Source organism: Phalaenopsis equestris, unplaced genomic scaffold (assembly GCF_001263595.1).
Source record: "Phalaenopsis equestris unplaced genomic scaffold, ASM126359v1 Scaffold000378, whole genome shotgun sequence".
NCBI lineage: Eukaryota > Viridiplantae > Streptophyta > Magnoliopsida > Asparagales > Orchidaceae > Phalaenopsis > Phalaenopsis equestris.
Window position 1 is genome coordinate 673,922 of NW_018164820.1, and position 21,569 is coordinate 695,490.

Here is a 21,569-nt window from a genome sequence, read left to right on the forward strand (position 1 = left end):
GGCTTGATGATTAAAATATAGAAGTGCCTTAACTGCTCTGTGGGATTAGGGATAATATGGATTAAGGAAGATTAAAATAACTTCTGTATTTTAATTTGGTTGTTGATGTATGAATTCGAAGTTTGTGCTGTAAAGATTCATTGATATTTAACTTTAGTGTGGTAAAAATGAAAATGTAACGTGAGTGCATGACAAAATTAGGAAATATAAATTAAGAGACAATTATATCAAAGTAAATGTTAGAGCTTCATTTATTAAAAATAGTATGACTAAAAATAGCTTAATGGTGCGGGCTCCAAAAATTCTTGCCGAAATTTGTTTTATATTTGAGTAATTCTAAGTTAAATATTTAGATGATAGACCATCTTTTGAGAACTTTATGCTCTTATTCATAGCTTTACTGAGTAAAGGTCTTCTAGTTAATTACTCCTTTAGATCATATTGGAACACTTTGATTAAGGCTAATTGGGTGACTTTGTAGAAGAAAGTTGATTTGGGGAGAATATTATACCGTCGTTAGTTTAGAGTGGATAGTGAGAGGATGATGATAGACCCAATCAAGATCTTATTATCTTGTTGTTTCAAGTTTATATGGACCATGGCCTGCTAAATCAATTTAGATAGTATAACCAACTTAACTGAAAGATCTTTATTATTAATCTCATGTTTCATTATTTAAGGTGATCTCATAAATTTGGGCGGAGGCTTGCTGTAAGGATCAATTTAAGGCTAATAATGGCCAATAAAGGGCTTCATGCCCCATCAAGTGCTCCTTATGACTCATAACTGATATACTTCGTAGTTGAGGAACATCCTTCTTAGGTTGTAACTTTAATATAGTGGTTTTATCATTCTGCTAACCATTGGTTGGACAATATATGCTTTACCAGAGTTAACCCAAACCACGACGCAGGACACAATTTTATTAATGACTCTAAATGAGGTTACAATGGAGACTCAAGTATGGAGAACAACTACCTAAAGCAATGGGGCAGGATAAAAGAAAACACACAACTCAAGAATGACGACCTAAACAAACACGACGAGCAGGAAATCCGGGGTGGAGTATGGAGAGCTGTGGCCTTGCTGGGAAAATGCTGGCTGCAGGTTGGAGGGAGGAAGAAGCTGGGCTGCAGCTGGTTGGGTGCAGGGAGGCTGGGAGTTGCTGCCGATGCTGGAGTCAAGGAGCTGCAGCGGGAAGTGGAAGGTTGGCCCAGAGAATGCCGGGAAGGGGTATTGCGGCTGCTGGGAGGAGCCGGAGGGACTCCTGGATGTGCAGGGGGTGGGAACAATTGTTGGGAGTGGTTGGAGGCAGGATAGCAGCCGACGGTTGCTGGGGAAGAGGTGAGGTGGCCTGCTGTAGATTTGGGAAGCGGGTTGACAATAGTAGGAAGGTTGGAAGGATAGATAAATATCTCGGCAGGGTCGAGCTACAGCCAAAGCACAACCTGGACAGCCGGAGCACTACCTCAACATCATATACAACTCTCGAATGGAAAATGCCAAGGGTAAAACTTGAATTCAGATATCAAAACAAGCCCCCTAACTCTGAGCATATTACTTCCTATTTATAAAGAGGATTGGCCTATTTTAGGAAGGATTTTAGTTTTTGGAAAAACTTTCAAAATAAGAAAGGAGAATAAAAAATTTCTGATTTTTTGAAGTCTTTTAAAATAAGTAAGGAGAATAAAAGAGATTTCAGATTTTATGAAATATTTTTAAAATAAGCAAGGAGAATAAAAAGAGATTTTAGGAAAGAGTTTTAAAATAAGCAAGAAGCACAACCTGGACTCGTGAAGACGATCATCACCTTGGACGAGAGACTGCCGGTGCACTACCTCGACGTCAGATACAATCCTCAAAGGGAAAATGCCAAGGGTAAAACCTGAATTCAGATATCCAAACATGCCCCCTAACTCTAAGCGCATCACTTTCTATTTAGAAAGAGGATTGACCTATTTTAGGAAGGATTTCATATTTTGGAAAAACTTTCAAAATAAGAAAGGAGAATAAAAAGGATTTCTGATTTTTGGAAGGCTTTTAAAATAAGTAAGGAGAATAAATGAGATTTCAAATTTTATGAAAGATTTTTAAAACAAGCAAGGAGAATAAAATTATAATTTTTCAGGTTTTAGGAAAGGATTTAAAATAGGAAAGTTCTTGGGAAGGAAAGGTGAGGGGGAGAGAAAGAAAAGGTGAGGAAGGAAAGGGGAGAAAGGAGAGAAGGAAGGAAAACGGGGAGGAGGGAAAGGAAGAAGGGGAAGGAGGGGGAGGCATCCCCCTCCCTTGAGGACTAGCCAGTCTTCCCCCGTGTCCTGCGTCAATCTCCCGGGATTGGAAGAGCTTTGACTTTATCGTTCGAAGCTTCTGGTTCTCTGCGGCCTTTCCTGGATCTCGCTGACGATTGCCTTGGCCCCAAAGCATCTGAGGAGATTCTCCCACCTGCAAGCATATCTCTAATCGATTTGTTTTGCTTTGGTATAATCTGAGCTGAAGGTACACATTGACGTAGGTTTTTCCGAGCCAAAATTTGAACAAGTAAATACCTTATATGTTCCTCATCTATATAAGTTGGGTCTCAGTGTGTTTAAGAGTTTGATTGATGAGTGATTCTTATTATTTTTAGTTCTTTCCTCTGACTGTTAAAGTTTTGGAGAACTGACATCTTCTGCTTCGTTTCAATAACAAGAGTTTCACCCTGGCCTTTCGTCTTTTCATGTGGAACACCTGGGGTGGGGGCTGGAAGTGTAGCTTCCTGTGATGCTATTAATTGATTGTTACTGTCGGCCGTTTATTTTGGAAAATCATTTGAATTTATATATATATATATATATATATTTAAGGGAAAGTATCTCGTGGCTCCCTCCGTGTTAATATAAATTAAAAGTACAAACAGAGGGAGGGAATAAGGATCCCTGTCCAAAAACAAAATAAAAATCCTAGGGGTTCTTTTATCCACGTTACAACTTCACACCAAAAGGATAAAAAAGAAAAAGTGTACCCAAAAAACATTAAATCCAGTATACCAATGTAATCATATACCCCACAAAAGATGTACACCAAAAAAATAAGAAAGAACACAAAGACCGAGTGAAGTGCTCCAAGCGGCAACAACATCACAAGCGTCTGAATTCCACGAATGAAAACCTGCAGTAATAATAACAAAGGAAAGAAAGAGGGCCCGTGAAAGTAGAGATTGAGTTAATGAAACCAATAAAACCCGTAAACTCAGGTGCAACAGCTGGCACCCAAAGAAAGTACCACAGAACCAAAAGTAGGTACTGCTATAAATATAAGGTGAGCAGCAACCACCGCCTCAACCGAGAGCCAATCTAGGTCGAAGTAGGAAAGGAAATATAAGGACAACCCCATTGAAATCGAGGGCCAAACCATACCACCAAATAATAACAAGCTAAGAGGAGACATCCCGACGAACATATGGGGCGTCAATCTTGTCACCAACCAACAAAGTGTTTAAAGGAAGGGGGATCAGATCCCACCCAACAGGTACTAGTGGCGCTACCTAAAATAGCAAGCCAATTTGCGGGCTGATTTCCCTCCCGATAATTGAAACTCCATATCAAATTCATATAAGTGATTAAGCCTTTAATCCTCTTAATATAATAGAGGATATCACAAGGGGCCTCGACACCATTGGCAAAATTGTCAACCAAGATGCGATTATCACATTCAAAGATAATAAAATGCCAGCTAAGAGAGTGAGCTATCATGACAACCATCAAGATGACCCGAGCCTCCGACTCCATAGGAGTGTCAGCGTAAGAGGGGAAGAAAAGAAAAGAATACAGTTCCCAACAAAATTCCTAGCAATGCCCTCACATCACTATTAAATTTCTAACTCCCATCGGTGTTAAAATTTACCCAACCTCTGGGAGGAGGCCTCCATCTCACCAAAATGAGGAGATCTCTCAGCCATGACTGCAGGCCCCATAGAAAGAAAATAATTAATGCAAAAAAAAAGCTTTGTTTAGCATTACCCGTCCTCCAAAGGTTATTAATATAGACAATAATATTAGTAAAGACCATCCTATTCTGAATGGCTTTACCCTCATGTATAATATCATTACGAGCCATCCAAATAAATCAACATATAATGCAAGGGTAGACTTGCAAAAAATGTTTCTGTTTTCGATTCTGATTGCAAATCATAGTGGTAAGCTAAAGATTCTGCTCCAAATTCATAATAGTGCCAAACCACATGCCTCCTCCATATGAAAAGTGAAAAGGGGCAAGAAAAGAAAATATGCTCAACAGTCTCCTCCGCCGAGTTACACAAATAACATCATGAAACAAGTCTCAAACCCTTCATTTTTAAGATATCATCACATGGAATAACAGAGTGGAAAATCCGCCAAGCCAGAAAAGGCATAGAGGGAGTTAATGCCCAACTCCATACACCCTCTCCCCAAGGGAGCTTTTGAAAATTATGTAAGGCGGAATATAGAGATTTCGTAGTGGAGTGAGACATAGAAAATTAACTAGGAGTATCTTGCAAATGAGGCTCAATAGGAATGGTGGAAATGAAAGTAGCTCACTAGAAACCCAGAAGATTAAGGAGAAGAGGAAAATTCCAATGACCATCCACCCACGTATCAGAAACCATAAGACTTGAAAACCTTGTATCTCTCATATCAAGCATTACATGGGCCCAACAGTCATGCCAAAAGAAAATGTTTCCACTCCCCACCTCCCAGTATATGACATCCTTTGCCCAATCTCTAATATGAAACATTCTCTTCCACATATTGGAATCCCGCAACCGCCAATTGATCAATGTCGGATGAGAGGAGTGACAATATTTCCCATGCATGAAAATGACCCACAAGGAATCAACTTTCCGAAAATTAAATCATTGTTTAAAAACATTAATATCAACAATATGGTGCAGAGATTTGAAACCCAAACCACTAGCATAGAGGGGTTTGCAAATATTCTTCCAAGGCATCCATCTTCTACCTGAATGATTCCCCACCCATAAAAACATATTGAAACATCTTTCGATGCTCAAAAGAGCGCTTTCCTTGAGTTGGAAAACTTGAAGAGTATATAAAGGAAGAGAATGTAAGATACTCCTGACCAACGTAATTCTACCCCCAAAAGAAAGGAAATTATTTTTCCAATCCAAGATATTCTTCCGCACCTTTTCACTACCTCATCAAACTGAATTCGCCTTTTCCTTCTTTTAAATAAGAAGACCCCCAGATATTTAAGTGGAAGGATAGAAATAGAGAATCCAGTAAAATTAACAATCTAACACGCATTAGAATGATTGACCGTATTTCCCATTTATAAGTTGCATTTATTGACATTAAAAAAGAGACCAGAGACAGATTGGAAGTTCACCATTAAACTGTAAATATCCCTCACCGCTTTTTTGCTAGCATTACAACAATATTATATCATTGGCATACGCTAAATGTGTTACCAACGTATTGGATTTATGAGCGTATTGCAAAGTGGGGTTTCTCTTGAAAAGGTTATTTAAAAGGTGAGAAAGATAATCAAATATTAAAATAAAAATAGTAGGGGATAAGGGGTCACCCTGCTTTATCTCACGCCCCGCACTAAAGAAGCCCCGCGATTGACCATTGATGAGTATGCTATATTTATTGCAATGGAGCCATGAGAATAATTTTGCAAAAATCCTGGGAAAAGCCCCTAGCTTTAAGCACTTTCAAGATAAACTCCCAACTAATAGAATCATATGCCTTGCGAATATCCAATTTAGTGACCATATTTCCATCTCTACTTTTTTTATCAATATCCAGGATGAGTTCCTGCGCAAGCATAATATTATTCGTGATCCCTCGCCCTTGAATAAAGACAGATTGATTCAAGGAAATTAATTTGTGGAGATGAGGTTGAATACACCTGACCAATATTTTACTAATCATCTTAGATATGACAGAAGTCAGAGAAATAAGTCTAAAATGGTCCCAAGAGCTTGTTTGAGTGCTTTTGGGAATATGAATGATAAGAGCGGCAGCGAAATAATTTCTAGTCCCTTAAAGAAACTTTGTATAGCTTCCACCACCTTATCTTTAACAATACTCAGCATGTAATATAGAAAGCAGAGGTGAAACCATCAGGCCCAGTGGCTTTGTTGCAATTAATGTCTAGAAGGGTAGAATAAATTTCCTCATCTGAGGGAATACCACAGAGATCGAGATCTACCATGTGATGACGTACATCATCAAATAAGGAAGCATCAATAGTGCTCGAAGTTTCATGAAACTCAAAAAATTTAGAGAAATAAAAAACAGCTCTTTCCCCAATCTCTTCATCCCCAGTAGTCCAGCTCCCCTCATCATTTTTAGTCCTCACAATAGTGTTATTGGCTTGTCTTTGTTTAATGCAAGCTTGGAAGTATTTGATGTTTCTATCATCTTGGGAGAAGTGAGTTTCCCAGCTTTTTGTTGTAACAATTCCTCCTCCCAAAGGGAGGCCTCTAGTAATTCTTTATTAGCATCATGTAAGTTATGGATAATATCATCAGAAGATTCATCAAGAGCCTATAGGAGACTGACCCTCTGCTCGACCCTCTCAACTCTAGCATGTAAATTGCGTGAGGTTGATTATGAGGTTGTGATATGAGAGATTTGCGAGAGATTCGTGAGAGAGAGCGAGATGGCAACAACCCCCTCCCTGTGAAGCACGCAATATCGTTTCTTTAAGCATAAGGGAGCCGAATCCCATATGAAGCCGTTGATGGACTTGATAGTGTGCTTTTTGGACCATTTCAAATGCTTTTTTTTTTTAGCTTTAGATAAACATCATTGTGTGTGATTCAAGTCATCAACCAAGATTCATGATCTCCATTCTTTTGATTTTGTTCATGTTGATATATTTGGGGCTTGGGTTTGATATTTTGTTGACTTTATTTGTGATTATTATGAGTAATTTAATTATATATTTCAAGATCGCAAGTCTAATGTATTTCTCAAGCTTTATTAAGAAACATTGTCCATTTTGACTACCATGATACTTTTATAATACATGGAAACCTAATTCCAGTTTTTTGTTATGAGAATGGAATTCCTCATTGAATCATATATTAGGGAATTTCTCATCGAATCACATATCGATATATCTTTTAGTAGAATAAAGTTGTATAATGCTAAGATTGCCATCTTTTTAACGACTCAAACTTATGTTTCACATGACTTCTCCGCCTGTTTTGGGAAGATGCTATCTCAAGTGCTTGTTATCTCATTAATCATGTCCATTTTTAATTTATGAACAATCTATTGCCTCTCAACATTCTTTTTTCCAAATCAAATATTTATTCTCTCAACCCATGAGTATTTGGCTGTCTTTGTTTCGTTCATATTTTTTTTCCCAAATAATAAAATCTCTCCTATGCCACTCATTACATATTCCTTGGGTACTCTTTAAATAAAATAAAAATATTTATAAATATTATGATCCCATTGTCAAACATCTATACACTTTAGCTAATGCCACCTTTATGAAAACACACGTCTTTCTTACATCACTTCTAAAATATCATCATTTATTTCTCTTTGTGGGCTCCAAAATTCGAATGTGCTTGCCTCCCTCGAAGAGAATATAAAATGAGAGAAAATGAGAATGAGAGAGTTTACTGCGAGCTTTAGGGTCATTTTCAAGAGGCAGATGAAATAGTTGATAAGAAACATTACCTAGAGATTTTGCTCTCATTTTGCAAGGACTTTAAGATTTGGGGTTCGAGCTTCCCATAGAAGCAAATCCCTATAATTAATTACCTCTCATGATAGTGGGAGAACACTTTCAATTAAGGCTAGTCGTTAGGAAGCTGATTGCTTAGCGTATAGTAACAATAAATTTAAGATTTTAAATTATGCATCATGAGCATAGAGTGTATGGTAGAAGATATATTGATGAACCCGATCAAGATCCCATGGTTCTGTCATCTCGGGTTATTGTTGTCCCTGGTCTACTTAATCAGAGGAGTCAATTGATCCAATCTAACAAAAAGATCATTGTCAACAACCATGAGGTGCTTCGCCTAAGAGAACCTTGTGGATATGGGGTGGTTATTTGTTTAAGGCGAAAAATCTATGTTGACCTTAGCTTATAGAGGGTTTTATGCTCTCTCAGGTTTATCCTCTGATTCACAACTCAGAGGGGCATAATACCATTTAGAAACATACGGGCTGTAGGTGTGACTGTTTGGCATAGGAGCTTAGTGGCTAAATCACATGATGGAACCTACTGGCCAAACAACCTGGTCAGAGAGCTATGTTCATAACCACATTTTTTGGGAAGCTTACTAGCCTAATCAAGCAAACAGAGGACTCGGGCTACATACTTACCGACACAGAATATTTTTGAGTTTGATTTTAGTAATATAAGTGAGCTTGAGTTAATATTAGATTTGTCAAACTCGATAAATGATTGTAGAGGGTGGATGGATTTTGTTTTAAGGATTTGGTGATTAATTTTATTTAAATATATTCAGGTTTTATAATTTAAAATTTTGAATATTTAAAATAGACCCCTTTCAGTTGGAATTCACAATCAATATGGTCATCATATGGGATTAGTTATTACTTAAACATCACTTGAATTACTAGTCTTGTCGACTCTAATTCATGAGGAGCAGGATCACACTAGTATATTAGGACTTAGTACTATCAACTCCAGTTCTTATTGGGAGGATGATTGGATGGCAATTGAGCTTAAGATCTCGCCCTATTGGCAAGGCGACTTGTTTGAAAGTGTGCGCGATTTAGCAAACTTTCAATTTAGCTTTTGAAGAGAAGATTTTTGTAAAATTTTAAAATACTTGCACACTCATTGATGCGAATTTAATTTTAGCCTAAACATACAATTAACCTGCACCACATTCTCAGACATTTAAGTTTTGAAAACTTGAGACAAGCAATGAAGCACATGTGGGTATTTGAACTTGATTATTATATACATTATTTATAGCAAGTCATTTCAAAAATAATTTCTATTCAGCTCGTGTAGTATTCTCGAATCTTATAATCTAGCATTTAGTATGAGTTTCGGAGCACATGTGGGTATTTGAGCTTAACAATTTAGTTTTGAAATGCATGCATGCTTCTTAAAATAATTGCACAAATATTGATGTGATAAGCTTGAGTTAAAAATAGTCCCAAAAATGTAAGTCTTGAAATTGCACCAAAATTTGAAAGCCGACATGAATATTATGGCATTAAAATACTTGCAATTTATTAAATAGATCTCTTTCATTATTGTGTTCTGCTTGCTCTTAGTATTGCAGATCCTGTGGTGTTTGAAGAAGAATAAGCGTCTCTTAGGTATATCATGGAATGCCTTTTCTTTTTTTTATAAGATCATAATTTTTTGCGAAGAAATTTATATGGAATCAAGCTTTGACTACAAATGTGTTTACTTTCATGTAATTAGTTCCTTCTAATTTTGTAATTTTTTTTCATCTTAATTATTATGTGTTTTGCAGATTTTTTTAAGTCGTTTTCATTGTAGGTACATTTAGTCCCAAATTCGACAGCATTTCGGCAGTTTCCTGGCATGTGTAGGGTGCGAGAAAGTTGGGTCTCCCCACCACATGAAAGACGTGTATGGGTGGTTTGCTCCGCGGTCTAAACTGCGTATCTTGTCACACTTGTATGAGTCTTCGGTTTTGCAAAAATCAACACAATTTGCCACACTAAGAAAAACTTGTACGAGTGTTTAAATTGATGATCTAGTGTTGTTCTGTCCCCATCATGTTAAAAAAATGTGTATCGGGGTTTCACCTACACTAAAACGCTAGCAGACAAAAAATTTTTCTCTGTGTCAAGAAGTCACGTACGAGTACTTAATTTTGAGGTTTGACAAACTCGCATTAGTGATATACCTTCCCAAGCGATGCTTGGCGGTGATAAAGTGAGGTGGAAAGAAGTTTGATGAAAACAAACACGCTATTTTTCTATTTTTGTGTGTGCTCAATATAAGGAGAGAGGAGTGAGGTGGAAGCAAGGTGATCGATTGGGCGAATTTCAGGCTTTGTTGGGTCACAACACAGTGGATGAGAGATGAGCTGGATTTGGGAACGGCGATTACAAGTGCGATATTTAGTTGAAAGATAAGAAAAGAGAGGTGTTATATAATAAGTTACACTTTCCTTTATGTTTGTCGTGAGAAGAAATGATTTAATTCATTCGTAATGTTCGGGAGCTCATTTAGGAAGTAAATACTATAGATTTCAATTAGAATAATGTTTAATTAAAATTTAATTAATTTTCATTTAATATGAAATTATGGAGGGAAAAAATTGAATTCGGTTTTGATTATTATGTATTATTAATATATAAATATATATTAAGTAATATATACTTATACATAAATATAACAAATAAGATAAGTATGTAATTCCTTGACACTCACCACCAAATGAAGTCGGATTTAGGCTTAAATATGCTCTTTTTAACAATTTCGACGATCTGGATGCACTTTCGCTGTTTGTTTTGCAATCAGAGGTTGTTTTAGCGGTTTTAGTGTTGGGTCGATTGAGTCAAAATTGCACACATTGTATTAATAATCTATCAATTTCACCGTGCTTGTTCCTTTGTATCATAGAAGACCTTTTCTATATGCAATTTGTCCCTCCGAACGTGCTCACGCAGTCTGTTTTGCAATTGAAAATCATTTTGTGATCGAGACATTTTGACCTTGATTTACATAAAATTAGATTCATCTTGTGTTGCTTTCATCTTATATATATATATATATTTGAGAAAGCCCAAGGGCTAATATATTAAAAAGAAAAAATGATACAGATAGAATGTGTGAGAGGACCCAAACATGACACTCTTCCCAGATAAATATTACATGCAAATGGTTAAAAAAAAGGAAAATACAGAAAAAATACATGAGAGCCCAAAAACCAAAAGTTTCAAAACACATAGTATCAGGTAGCTAGAGAGCGACCCAATTTTGCCCTGCCTCTGCCTCTAATTTTAGGAAATGAGTCAGCTAAAAAATTGGTAAGATGAGTGCTATTTCTAGTAGTAACCAATGTATCGTCCATTAACTTTCTGAGCTCGAGTCGGCCTCCATTCTTCTTCTTTCTTTCGGAATAGACCTGTCATTCCTCATTCGAAGACTGGCTCACCTGATCGGTGGATTGGTCTAAAGTGTGTCGGACATGTGTAGGTTGTTGAACATTAGAAACAACTACTTGTTATACCAGCTGATCTTTTATTGAATCAAAGGAACACTCTCGTGTGTCTAGGCATGTAAGTGAGTCTTCTTCAATAACAGTGAGTGGTATAAACACGTTTTGGTCAGTATTTTTAGTATGAGGAGATGCTTCATGGAACTCCAAAGTACCATGCTCCAAACCAGCAGCTGGAATAGAGTGTTCAAAAGCAGGAGCATCCAAGGTTAGAACGGTTTGGGTATGGTGTTCTTCATCAGGAACAACATTAGTCAGATGAGCAGAGGTATATGCGGTGTTAAAAGAGAGTCGGGTTGCACCTTCTCAGCAGGGATGGTAGGTGGCAAGACATCGACTCTCAATTCAGTATGAATAGATTTTTGAACATTTTGCTGTTCTTTAACAATATTTGGCTATAGATGAGGATGCAAGCGATAACAAATAGTAGAACTGTGGCCAAACATACTGCAATGAGAGCAATAAGGAGGGTGTGGTTTTATTTGGTGTGGTTTTTATTTCAACCTTTTGTCAATACCCGTTGTGAGTGGTTCCAATCCATACCTCATCCGGAGCTGGTTGAGTGATATTTCTCTCAACTAGCACACAAGTCATAGAGGGTCTGGTGACAGTAAACGTAGAACTATCAACCTTGAGAGACTTACTATAAACAGTTGCTAAGGAGTAGAGAATTTCTAATTTGAGCAGCTGTAGCTTTATCCCTGTAAACTTTATCCAAACATGAATGATAAGGGACTCCGCTTTTGGATCAAAATCGACAGTTCACTTCCGAATTTTCATAAAATGGTTGTCGATCTTGATTATCTTACGAGAAAAAAATACGAATGTAATTCACATCGTGTGATAACTGAATAAGCATATGTCGGCCGTGAAGTAAGCCAATATTTCAAATACCTAATTGCTTCATAGCATCAAAATCTTTCCGAATGATCTTAAGTTTTGGGCGACTATAAAAGAATTTCTCCACTAGAGCAAAACACCAAAAAGACCTTAGAGTACTGGTTTCAACCTCAGAGAGGAAAAAACATGTTTCCCATTTTTTTTACCAAGTTTCTTAATGAAAGTGTGATCACTACCATCTTCAAGAGCCTCATGAAAAGATTGTGGAACATTGCAGGAATTACCAAGGGCAAAGACATAGGAACGGAGTGTCGAGGTCATCTCCACAGGCAAGTTCTGGAGCGGCTTGGCGACTCCCGTCAATTTGCGAGGTGATGCGAGCAGATTTCTGGCGCGTCAAAATGCGAGACGAAATTGTCTGTCGGGCAAGAAGGCTACATGCGCGTCGTCGATTAGCAGACGACGTGTGAACATCTTCGTCTTCTTTGGGTAAGGAGCAGTCAGACGTCGTCGGGCTAGAGTTGCAAAACGTCGTTGATTGAGAGAACTGCGTGAGCATACGTGAAATCGTCATCGTGGGAGACAACGTAGAAAAGAAGAGAAGCTGATATATTGAAAGCCGGGAATTGCCATCGGGCGAAACCCTAGCAGAGCCATTATTCCGTTATATTGAGGATCCTTCTTAGCCTTTAACCTCATACCTTTACCTTCTTTTTCCGCTTGGGTCAATGCCAAATTACTTATCAATGTATTCACTTCTTTATTATTAGACTATTTACTCTCTTCCTATCATCGTTTTGCTATGTCTTTGCCTGCTGTTTCAATTCTTTGAACATTTATAGAAGTACTACAACATCCCCAATGGATATAAGCTATAGATGTTGAAATAGTTGCCCTTTCCTATACAAGATAAATGCTCTTTTATAAACGAGAAGTATAAGAAATGGTCACCTTCCTTTGGGTCAAGCCAACTTATTGGTGGATTTTTACATTTAAGTTTCATCTTTATCACTCGATTGATCGACGGAAAGTTAGACTAGTTGTCAACGGATCTATTGAAGTCTGAGGTAGATTTCACCATTACTTCCTTTCTAGTTGCCTTAAAGTCATTTCTATTGGACTTTTAATCACTGCTGCAAATGGATTTTTGTAACACATTCCTTTATGGTGATCTAAATGAGGCTGTCTATGCATAAAATAATATCTTGGGTATGTTGTTCAAGGGAAAAAACACATGCTTACTAGGGAAGGCGATTTTTGGGCTGAAATGAGTCTACTAGCTTGGTTTGATAAATTTTTTAAAGTTTATATAAAAGTTGGCCTTCAAAGTAGTATTTTTGATAATTCCATCTTTGCCGAACATATAATAGGCTTACTTTTGGCAGGAATTTATGTTGATGATATATTACTCACTGAGAGTAATAAAAACAACGTATTTGAAGTAAATTATCACTTATAGAATTTTTTGTAATCAAAGATCTTGGATAAATACTTTTTTGGTATTAAATTTGCTTAGAACAAAAAATGAATCATTATCTCAATTAAAATATTTCATTGATGTTTTTGAAGTAGATGAACTCTTAGCTTGCAATCTAGCTGACCCCATGGACAACTAAATCTTATTGAATGAAGATACATCCTATAATGATTTATCTTTGCATTGAAGGTTAGTTTAAATTTTATTTATTAATTTATTGCTTGACCTTTTATCTCCTTTGTTGTGGCGGTTCCAAGTTAATATACGAGAAATTCAGAGCAAAAGCATTGGGACTCTGTTCTTTGCATTGTTAAATACATTAAGTAGGGTTGTGGAATAGAGCTGTTGTATACTTAGACCGAGCACTTATGCGTTAAAATATTTATTGATGCCAATTGTGCTGGACTGTTATGATAGAAAGTTGACTTTTGTACAATGTATTTTTCTAGGATGTCATTTGGTTACATAGAAGATTAATAATCAAACTATTGTAATTAGATATAGTGTTGAATTAAAATATTGAGTTATGACTAGTTTTACATGTGAAATGATGTGAATCAAGAATTTGCAAGAAGTATTCAGTTTTAAACTAATTGTGCTTATAGCTCTATACTGTGATAATCATGCAACAATATACATTGCCAATTATCCCAACTTTATAAAAGGATCAAACATGATTACCATTTCATACGGGATATGTTTTCCCAGAATATTGTTACTTTCATATTTCCAGTTTAGAAAAATTGGCATATATCTTCATCAAAGCTCCAGTTCCATCTTTTTTTCTCGCTTTTATGACAAGCTGAAGCTAATAAATATATATATTTTCTAACTTCAGGAGGAGTGTTAGCATATTAGGAAAAAAATTAGGAAAAATCAATGTCTAAGTATAGCATATTCTTTGAAGATTATATCTATTCTTTTTTAATTTTTATTTTTACTCTTTTACTTTCCAATTGTATTCCTCTCTATGCCGATAAAATAAACGCCATTATTCCGGGAATCAACATATCAATTTCTCTTCAGATAATAGTTATCATTTAAATTGGAGTTTTTTTACTTGCTTGTTATAGCTCTTATGAGAGAAGTAAAACATGATTACTTATTGACCATGGGAATCAACATATCAATTTCTTAACCGTGGGTACTCAGCTTCTTTTATTTTTGCATTATTGACATGTTTGGCTAGTATGTTAATTTAGTTAAGGCGTACTATGAAACTCATTCTTTTATTTTAATTTTGTTACTGTTTTCATTTTGTGTGATTGTTTGTGACCCTGTATGATCTAGTAACTTGTTCTAAAGTCCAATGCTTCCACATTTCATCTTCACTTACCTGAACATTGTTTGGTGTGATGTGTCTCTCTGCTACCCTATGTTTCAGAAATTAGGTTTTGCTTCCTGCCAAAGGAACTTTGGAGCGACGGAAGGCATTAATGTACTTGTTGAGAAGCAGAACGAAGATGGACAGTGGACTTATGGTCTGACTTGTATTGAATATACTGAGTTTGAGAAATATGACATTAAAGATGTGCCAGTTTCACTTAACAGGTATGCATGATGCATAAATTTATGGGGCATTTACATACGTACTGCCCAATTCCTATGTATTTACATATATAAAACCTAAATTTTATTTTTTTGCCTTTGTACCACCCAAATCTTTTAATCAAGTAAAAAAAAACCACCATTTTAACTTTTAAAAAGGGAAATACACCTTTTCATGCATATGTAAAGTGGTACGCATGTAAAGATCGAAAAATAGGTGTTAGATATGTAAATACATAGGAATTGAGTGGTATGTATGTAAATCTTCCTAAATTTATTTTGAGAATCTTAGCCTACCTGTATCAAGTTTGTTAAAATATGGAAAATCATTGTTCGTGATCATTCTTAAGCTAAAATATGGAGCTTTTTTACTTCCTGAATTTCTGGCAGCTCTACTTTTGTTCATCCTGTAGCTAGCTATATACTGTATTTTCTATTTTCTTTTTATAAAGCATGTGCTGTTTGCTAATGTCCTGTCTGATTGGAGGAAATATTTGCGTACGTAATACGCACGCAGAGCTGCGTGCGTAATAACCCGCAATAACCTCCGCTTCGCAATTATTAGGGAGTGATTGAGAGGTTATTGAAGTATTAATTCTAATGACTTATAACTCTGATAACCTTCCAATAACTTTCGCTGGTTCTATTTCGATGTTATTCATGGGTTAGTATGAGGGTATTGCGGGGTTAATGGATAACGCACACAGAATTGCGTGCGTATTACGGACGCAAATATTTCCCCTGATTGGATGGCTGGAATTGTTTTAGTTGAGATCAAATAAAAATGTATGATAGCATAAAAAATGTAGTATGATTAGGAATTAGCTTTGTTTTTTGATAATTTTATTAAATTAATCTCGTGTGTTCTACCTAGTTAATTATTTTCCTGCTCTGCTTCTTAGTTATTTTGAAGCAGAATAAAGTGCCTAAAAAGTCGCCTGATTGTTTAATGGGGCCATTTTGGTTCCAGAGCCTAAAAAATTGTAAAGTTGGTCCCATTTTTTTATTATTAAAAGAAAACTGGGATTAAATTGACACATTTGTAGGCTTTGAGACTAAAATGACCTCCTGTAAAAAAATAAGGCGACTATTTTGGCAAATTTCGCTTTTGAAGCAAAGGTGTATTTAAACTGCACTTCCAGCTGTTGTTCATACTTCTCTAGCTTTAAAAATTGTAAGTCTTGTGGGTTGCTAGCTCAATGAACGTGTCCTAAATGTTTATCAGATGGATCATTTGGGGGATGCTGTAATTAGTGTAAATTGGAATATTGCCTATTATATTCTAGTTCTCAATTTTTTTGTTGTAGCTTTGATCCTGAATACACATTCTTGATCCTTTGGAGGGTTCAAGATTACATCTTTATTTGTATTAGGTTGGTTGTTTCTTAACATGTAGATCAATTTTATTTAAAATGATTAGGTTCACCTCTGTTTAATATTGATCGTATAGGCCATTTTGGAAGTATTGGCAAGGTAAACTTGGTAATTTCTAATTTAGGCTTTTTTTTTCTTTCATTTTAAATTTGCACTTGTTAACTCATTACTGGTTTTCAAAGGGCTTGAGATTATGTTTATTTATTTATTTATTTGTTGTTGATTATGGTTTCGTTTTGGTTTCTTTGGATTATTTCTATTAAAAATTCTTTTTTGTTTTTTCTTTTCTGGTATAAGCTTGCAGGCAGGATTTCCAGCCAATACGAACATTCTCTATGTTGATTTAAGGGCTGCAGAGGAGGTTGGATCTAGCAAAAGCAGAAGCTGCTTACCAGGCATGGTACTGAACATAAAAAAGCCAGTTACATATGTGGATCATCTTGGGATTCAGCATAGGTTGATATTCTACATTTGAATATTTTATTTTATCTATTTTATTGTTTTTTCGCTGTCTGTTTGCCTTCTTTATTTGATAAAATTATTCTTGTTCTTTTGCCATCATTATTTTAAAGCAAAGAGCTTTTGATTTCTGAATGAATTATTCCCGGAGTAATGGAATGCAACTTCCTCAGTTTGGTATTTTCTTGATCTTCATGGAAGCATTCCTAATTAAAATCAGTGAATGTTATAACAGAAATTTCACCAAAATTTTTTTACCTGGTGACATGGTTTGACACCGTTCTAGGATTTCAACAAGGTGTTTGAGAATCAAATTTAGCTGAGGAAAATTTTGCAGGATGATGAGAAAATGAGAAGATGGGAAATGGCTGAAGATTGAAAGAGGGAACAACTTATTCTGTTAGCTTTCCGAATGAAATATTGAAGGAGTTGCAGCTAGGACAGCAGAAGCTGCAACGAATGGTGAAGTCGGCGAGGCTTGGACGTCTAGGGTGATCCACTACTATTTCTCCAACAAGTTACGTATAAACACACCACTTGCAAGAGGAAGATGATGTAACACTCCGGCCAAGAGAAGACAAGATGATCTCAAAATAAAATAAACCAAGTAAAAAGTCTCCAAACCAGGTTCTACATGGTATATTTATATTGAGATAGAAATAAAACCCTAATTGTAACTCAAAATAAGGAAAATAGGGGCCCTCAAAGCCCATAATAGCAAAATAGCAGGAGTTTTCCTGCAATTGGTTTCTCAGAATGAAAAAATGCCGTCCTACTTGCTCACCTTCTGGGCGGCTGGGCGGGGATGCTCTCGCTTCAATCTCCCGGGATATGAGAGGGGATTCGCCTTATTCTCTTAATTCTTATGGATTTTCGTATGGCAATGACAAGTCAATAAGTTAAATGTAGCAAAAATATTACAGTTACTTGAAAAATCAATCTTATATCTATTCTTATGGATTTTCTTAGCAACTTTGAATGAATCATTAGCTCTAGGTTTGAGCTTTCCAAACGATCCAGGAAATTTCTCATTCTTCAACCAGATCAAAATCTTTCATTGTTCAATTTGAACCAAAATCTCTCATTATTCTACTTGATTGACATCATATTACTTTCTTTGAAGTCCATAGTTTTCTTGGATTTGTTTGCTTGCTTCAGATACTAGGTGCTTTGTTTAGCAATTTATATCTTCTCATGCTCAAGTAAGGTCTGTATCTCTCTAACTTGCACCTTTGCATTGGTATTAAACTCATTAGTTGAACGTATGGGCACTAACTCCATTGGTGAGAGAGGGTTTCATTCATCTACAATATCAATCGGGTTATGACTTGTTGAATGGTTAGTGGACTTATTATACGCGAACTCAACTTGAGAAAAAAATAAAATCCTATTGTTTGATGTTCTTGTCTACAAAGTACGTTAGGGGGTCCCCCAAACTCTAATTTATCAGTTCAGTTTATCAGTTCAGTTTGTCCATCTGTCTTGTGGTGTGTTGCTGAATTGAATTGTAGCTTGTTACCAAAATTTCATGTCCTTAATGGAAGGTATGGCCCACGACGCGCCATGAAGATCGACTATCCTATGGAATATAAATTTTTAATATGTGAAACATCCATCATCTTATACTAAGGAATGAAATGTGCCATCTTGGAAAAGCAATGAACTACAACCATAATTGAATTGTTAGTTTGTTATGTCCATGGAAGGCCTACAACAATGTCTGTGCTTACATTGTTCCATGTTTACTTTCGTACAGGGAGTGGAGGGTGTAGAAAACATGTATGGAGAGGAATAATTCTCTTGACTCTTATTTTTCAAATGTAGGGTAGATATATATAGGGAAAATAGTTCCTCTTAATTTATAAACTTACCAAATATATCTAACTCAAATTAGTAAAGTAAATAATTCTGAATAAAAAATAAAATAAAATAGAATATGAAGGGAATAAATTAATTAAGAGTTTCTTAAGTTGTCTCAATTGAATCTTTCAAGATCTTCTCAGATTTTTGACCAGCTCACATTAGAGAGATAGAGCCAAATCTTCTTAGATTTCCACCCTGCCCCTTAAACTGGGTCGTAGATGTTGTAGATACCAAACTTCGTCTTCAACTCCTAGAAGGTGATTAAAGGAAGAGCTTTGGTAAAGACATCAACAACTTGTTGGTGTATCAGAATGTAGCTGAGCTGTATAATTCCCCCATGTACCTTTTCAGAGATGAAGTGTCTATCAACTTCAATATGATTGGTCCTATCATGATGCATATTATTCTTGACAATACGGATAGTTACTTGTTTGTCACAAAACATCTGTATAATCTTGTTAGAGGTAGGTTCCAAATCTCTTAACAATTTCTAAATCCAGATCCCTTTATAGATTCTCAATGCTAGTGCCCTATACTCTGTCCTGCATTGCTTCTAGAAACAACTGCTTATAGATTCTCAATGCTAGTGCCCTATACTCTGTCCTGCATTGCTTCTAAAAACAACTGCTTGCATATTACTTCTCCATGTTACCAGATTTTCCCATACATAGAAAGCAATAACCTGTGTTGGATCTTCTATTCGTGAGTTCCCCTTCCAAGATAGTGTTGGTGTAAACTTCCACCTCTATATTCCTAGTTTTCTTAAAAGTTAATTCATAACTAAGAGCTTCTTGAGAAACCTCAAAATTTTATACACGGTATTGAAGTGCTCTTCATTTGGGCTATTCATGTGTTGGTTCACAATACTAACTGAGTATGCAATATCACGTATCGTATGTGATAGATAAATGAGTTTTTCTATCAATCTTTTATATCCCATATCCATAGAGACACTTGGCCTTACATCTAATCATCCATGTTTCCTTTATTAGATATATGATGTATTTTCTTTGTGATATATTGATGCCTTACTTGGACGGTTGGACCTTGCTACCTCCAAACCTGGAAAATATATCATGGTTCTTAGGTCCTTGATTTCAAACATTGTGAAAAGCACTTCCTTGATCGTTAGAATCTTTCCTTCATTATCGCCTGTGAGAATTATCACATCTGCATTTATTGTCAATACGACAATCTTACCTCCATGAATGTGTTTTATAAACAGAGTATGATCAACTTTATTTTGAGAATACCCATTAGATCTCATAGTTTTAGCAAACCTTTCAAACCGTGCTCTTGGTGATTGTATAAGCCCATAGAGAACTTTCTGAGTTTGCATACTAGGTGTTTGTTGGAATCATAGTCCTAGTGATATCTCCATATATACTTCTTCCATATCCTCATTCAGGAAAATATTTTTTATGTCAAGTTGATGCAGTTTCATTCATTGCTAACTGCTACTAAAAGGAGAAGTTTAATATTTTTAAGTTTGGCAAATGGTGCGAATGTCTCTTATTAGTCGATCCCATAGACTTGAGTTAAACATTTTGCAACAAGTCTAGCTTTGAGTTTCTTAATACCACCATCATTTGCACCCAACGAACTTCTTATGCTGATAGAGTTTGTGTCATTATGCTTTAGAGCTCGAATCTCCTCTTCATCTGCTTTACTTCATTTTGGATTCTAAAGAGTTACATGAATGAATTTAAGAATTTGCATACAATCAATATTAGAAACAAAAATTTTGAAGGATGAGAATAGTTTCCTATAAGCTACATACTTCTGAATTGGATACTAATGCATCTTTTCTGGTCTTCAGCATTAAAATAGGAATGTAATAACTCATGTGTACTAGACTCCTTACCTGAAATTTTACATGAGTACGGACTTGGGTTTTGGATTGAGCAGTTCTATCCTTACAGTTTGTCTTCGACTTGCTCAAGCATTTTTTTTCCTCTTTGTGTACACACAAGGTTTTGTTCTGGACTTCAAGTTAGATTGGCTGGGTTGCTTGAACATTCTCAATCAGGATAAGAAGGCTAGGTGGATTAGTTGGTGAGATTGTATAGATTTCATAGTGTGCATCCCAAAATTGATGTTCATATGCACTCTCCATCTAAGTATCAGATTTGGTATAGTATGATTAATTTTCAAAAAATTTGACATCCATGAACTTGTAGTATTTTCTGGTAATAGAAGAGTAACATTTAATCCTTTTTTTATTGGTGACATACCTAAGAAAAATACACTTAATAGATTTCCTGTTAATTTGTGTGATTTTGGGAATTGTTGTGAACAAAGGATACACACCCAAAGATTTTAAGTGAGATAGTAGAAGAGAAAATTTTGATGTGAGGATTAGTAACCATCAAAATTTGAAAAGGTGTTTTGAAGTTAAATACCCAGCTAAGCATTCGATTCATAAGGTTTGTTGCATTCCCCCAAAAATATATTTAGGAACTTGGTGAGACATCATAATTGAGCGGAATATCTCAAGAATAAGCCCGTTCTTTCTCTTAGCTATTCCTTTTTTTGTGGGATATCAATAGATTAATTCACATGGATAATTTCATTTTTTGAAATATATGACCCAAGGATGGAGTTGAAATATTTCTTTGCATTATCAGTTTTGAAGATCTGAATTTTGCATTGAAACTGAATTTAAATCATGTCATGGAAGGTTTGGAAGATTTTGACTACTTCAGATTACTCATTCATTAGAAATACTCAAGTGATTCTAGTATGATTGTTAATAAATAAAACAAATCATTTGACCCCACTTAGGGTTTTCACCTTTGAAGGTCTCTAAACATCACT

General features: G+C 35.8%; 1 protein-coding gene across 2 annotated transcripts in view; it reads left to right on the plus strand.

The window, feature by feature from the left end:
- The window catches only part of LOC110026546 (UTP--glucose-1-phosphate uridylyltransferase 3, chloroplastic), an 85,220-nt gene that overhangs the window by 16,663 nt on the left and 46,988 nt on the right, over positions 1-21,569 (plus strand). For both annotated transcript variants that reach the window (XM_020727520.1, XM_020727519.1), the window contains exons 7-8: positions 14,893-15,059; positions 16,728-16,886. In XM_020727520.1, coding sequence (XP_020583179.1) covers positions 14,893-15,059; positions 16,728-16,886 — 326 coding nt within the window. The remainder of the gene's footprint in view (positions 1-14,892; positions 15,060-16,727; positions 16,887-21,569) is intronic.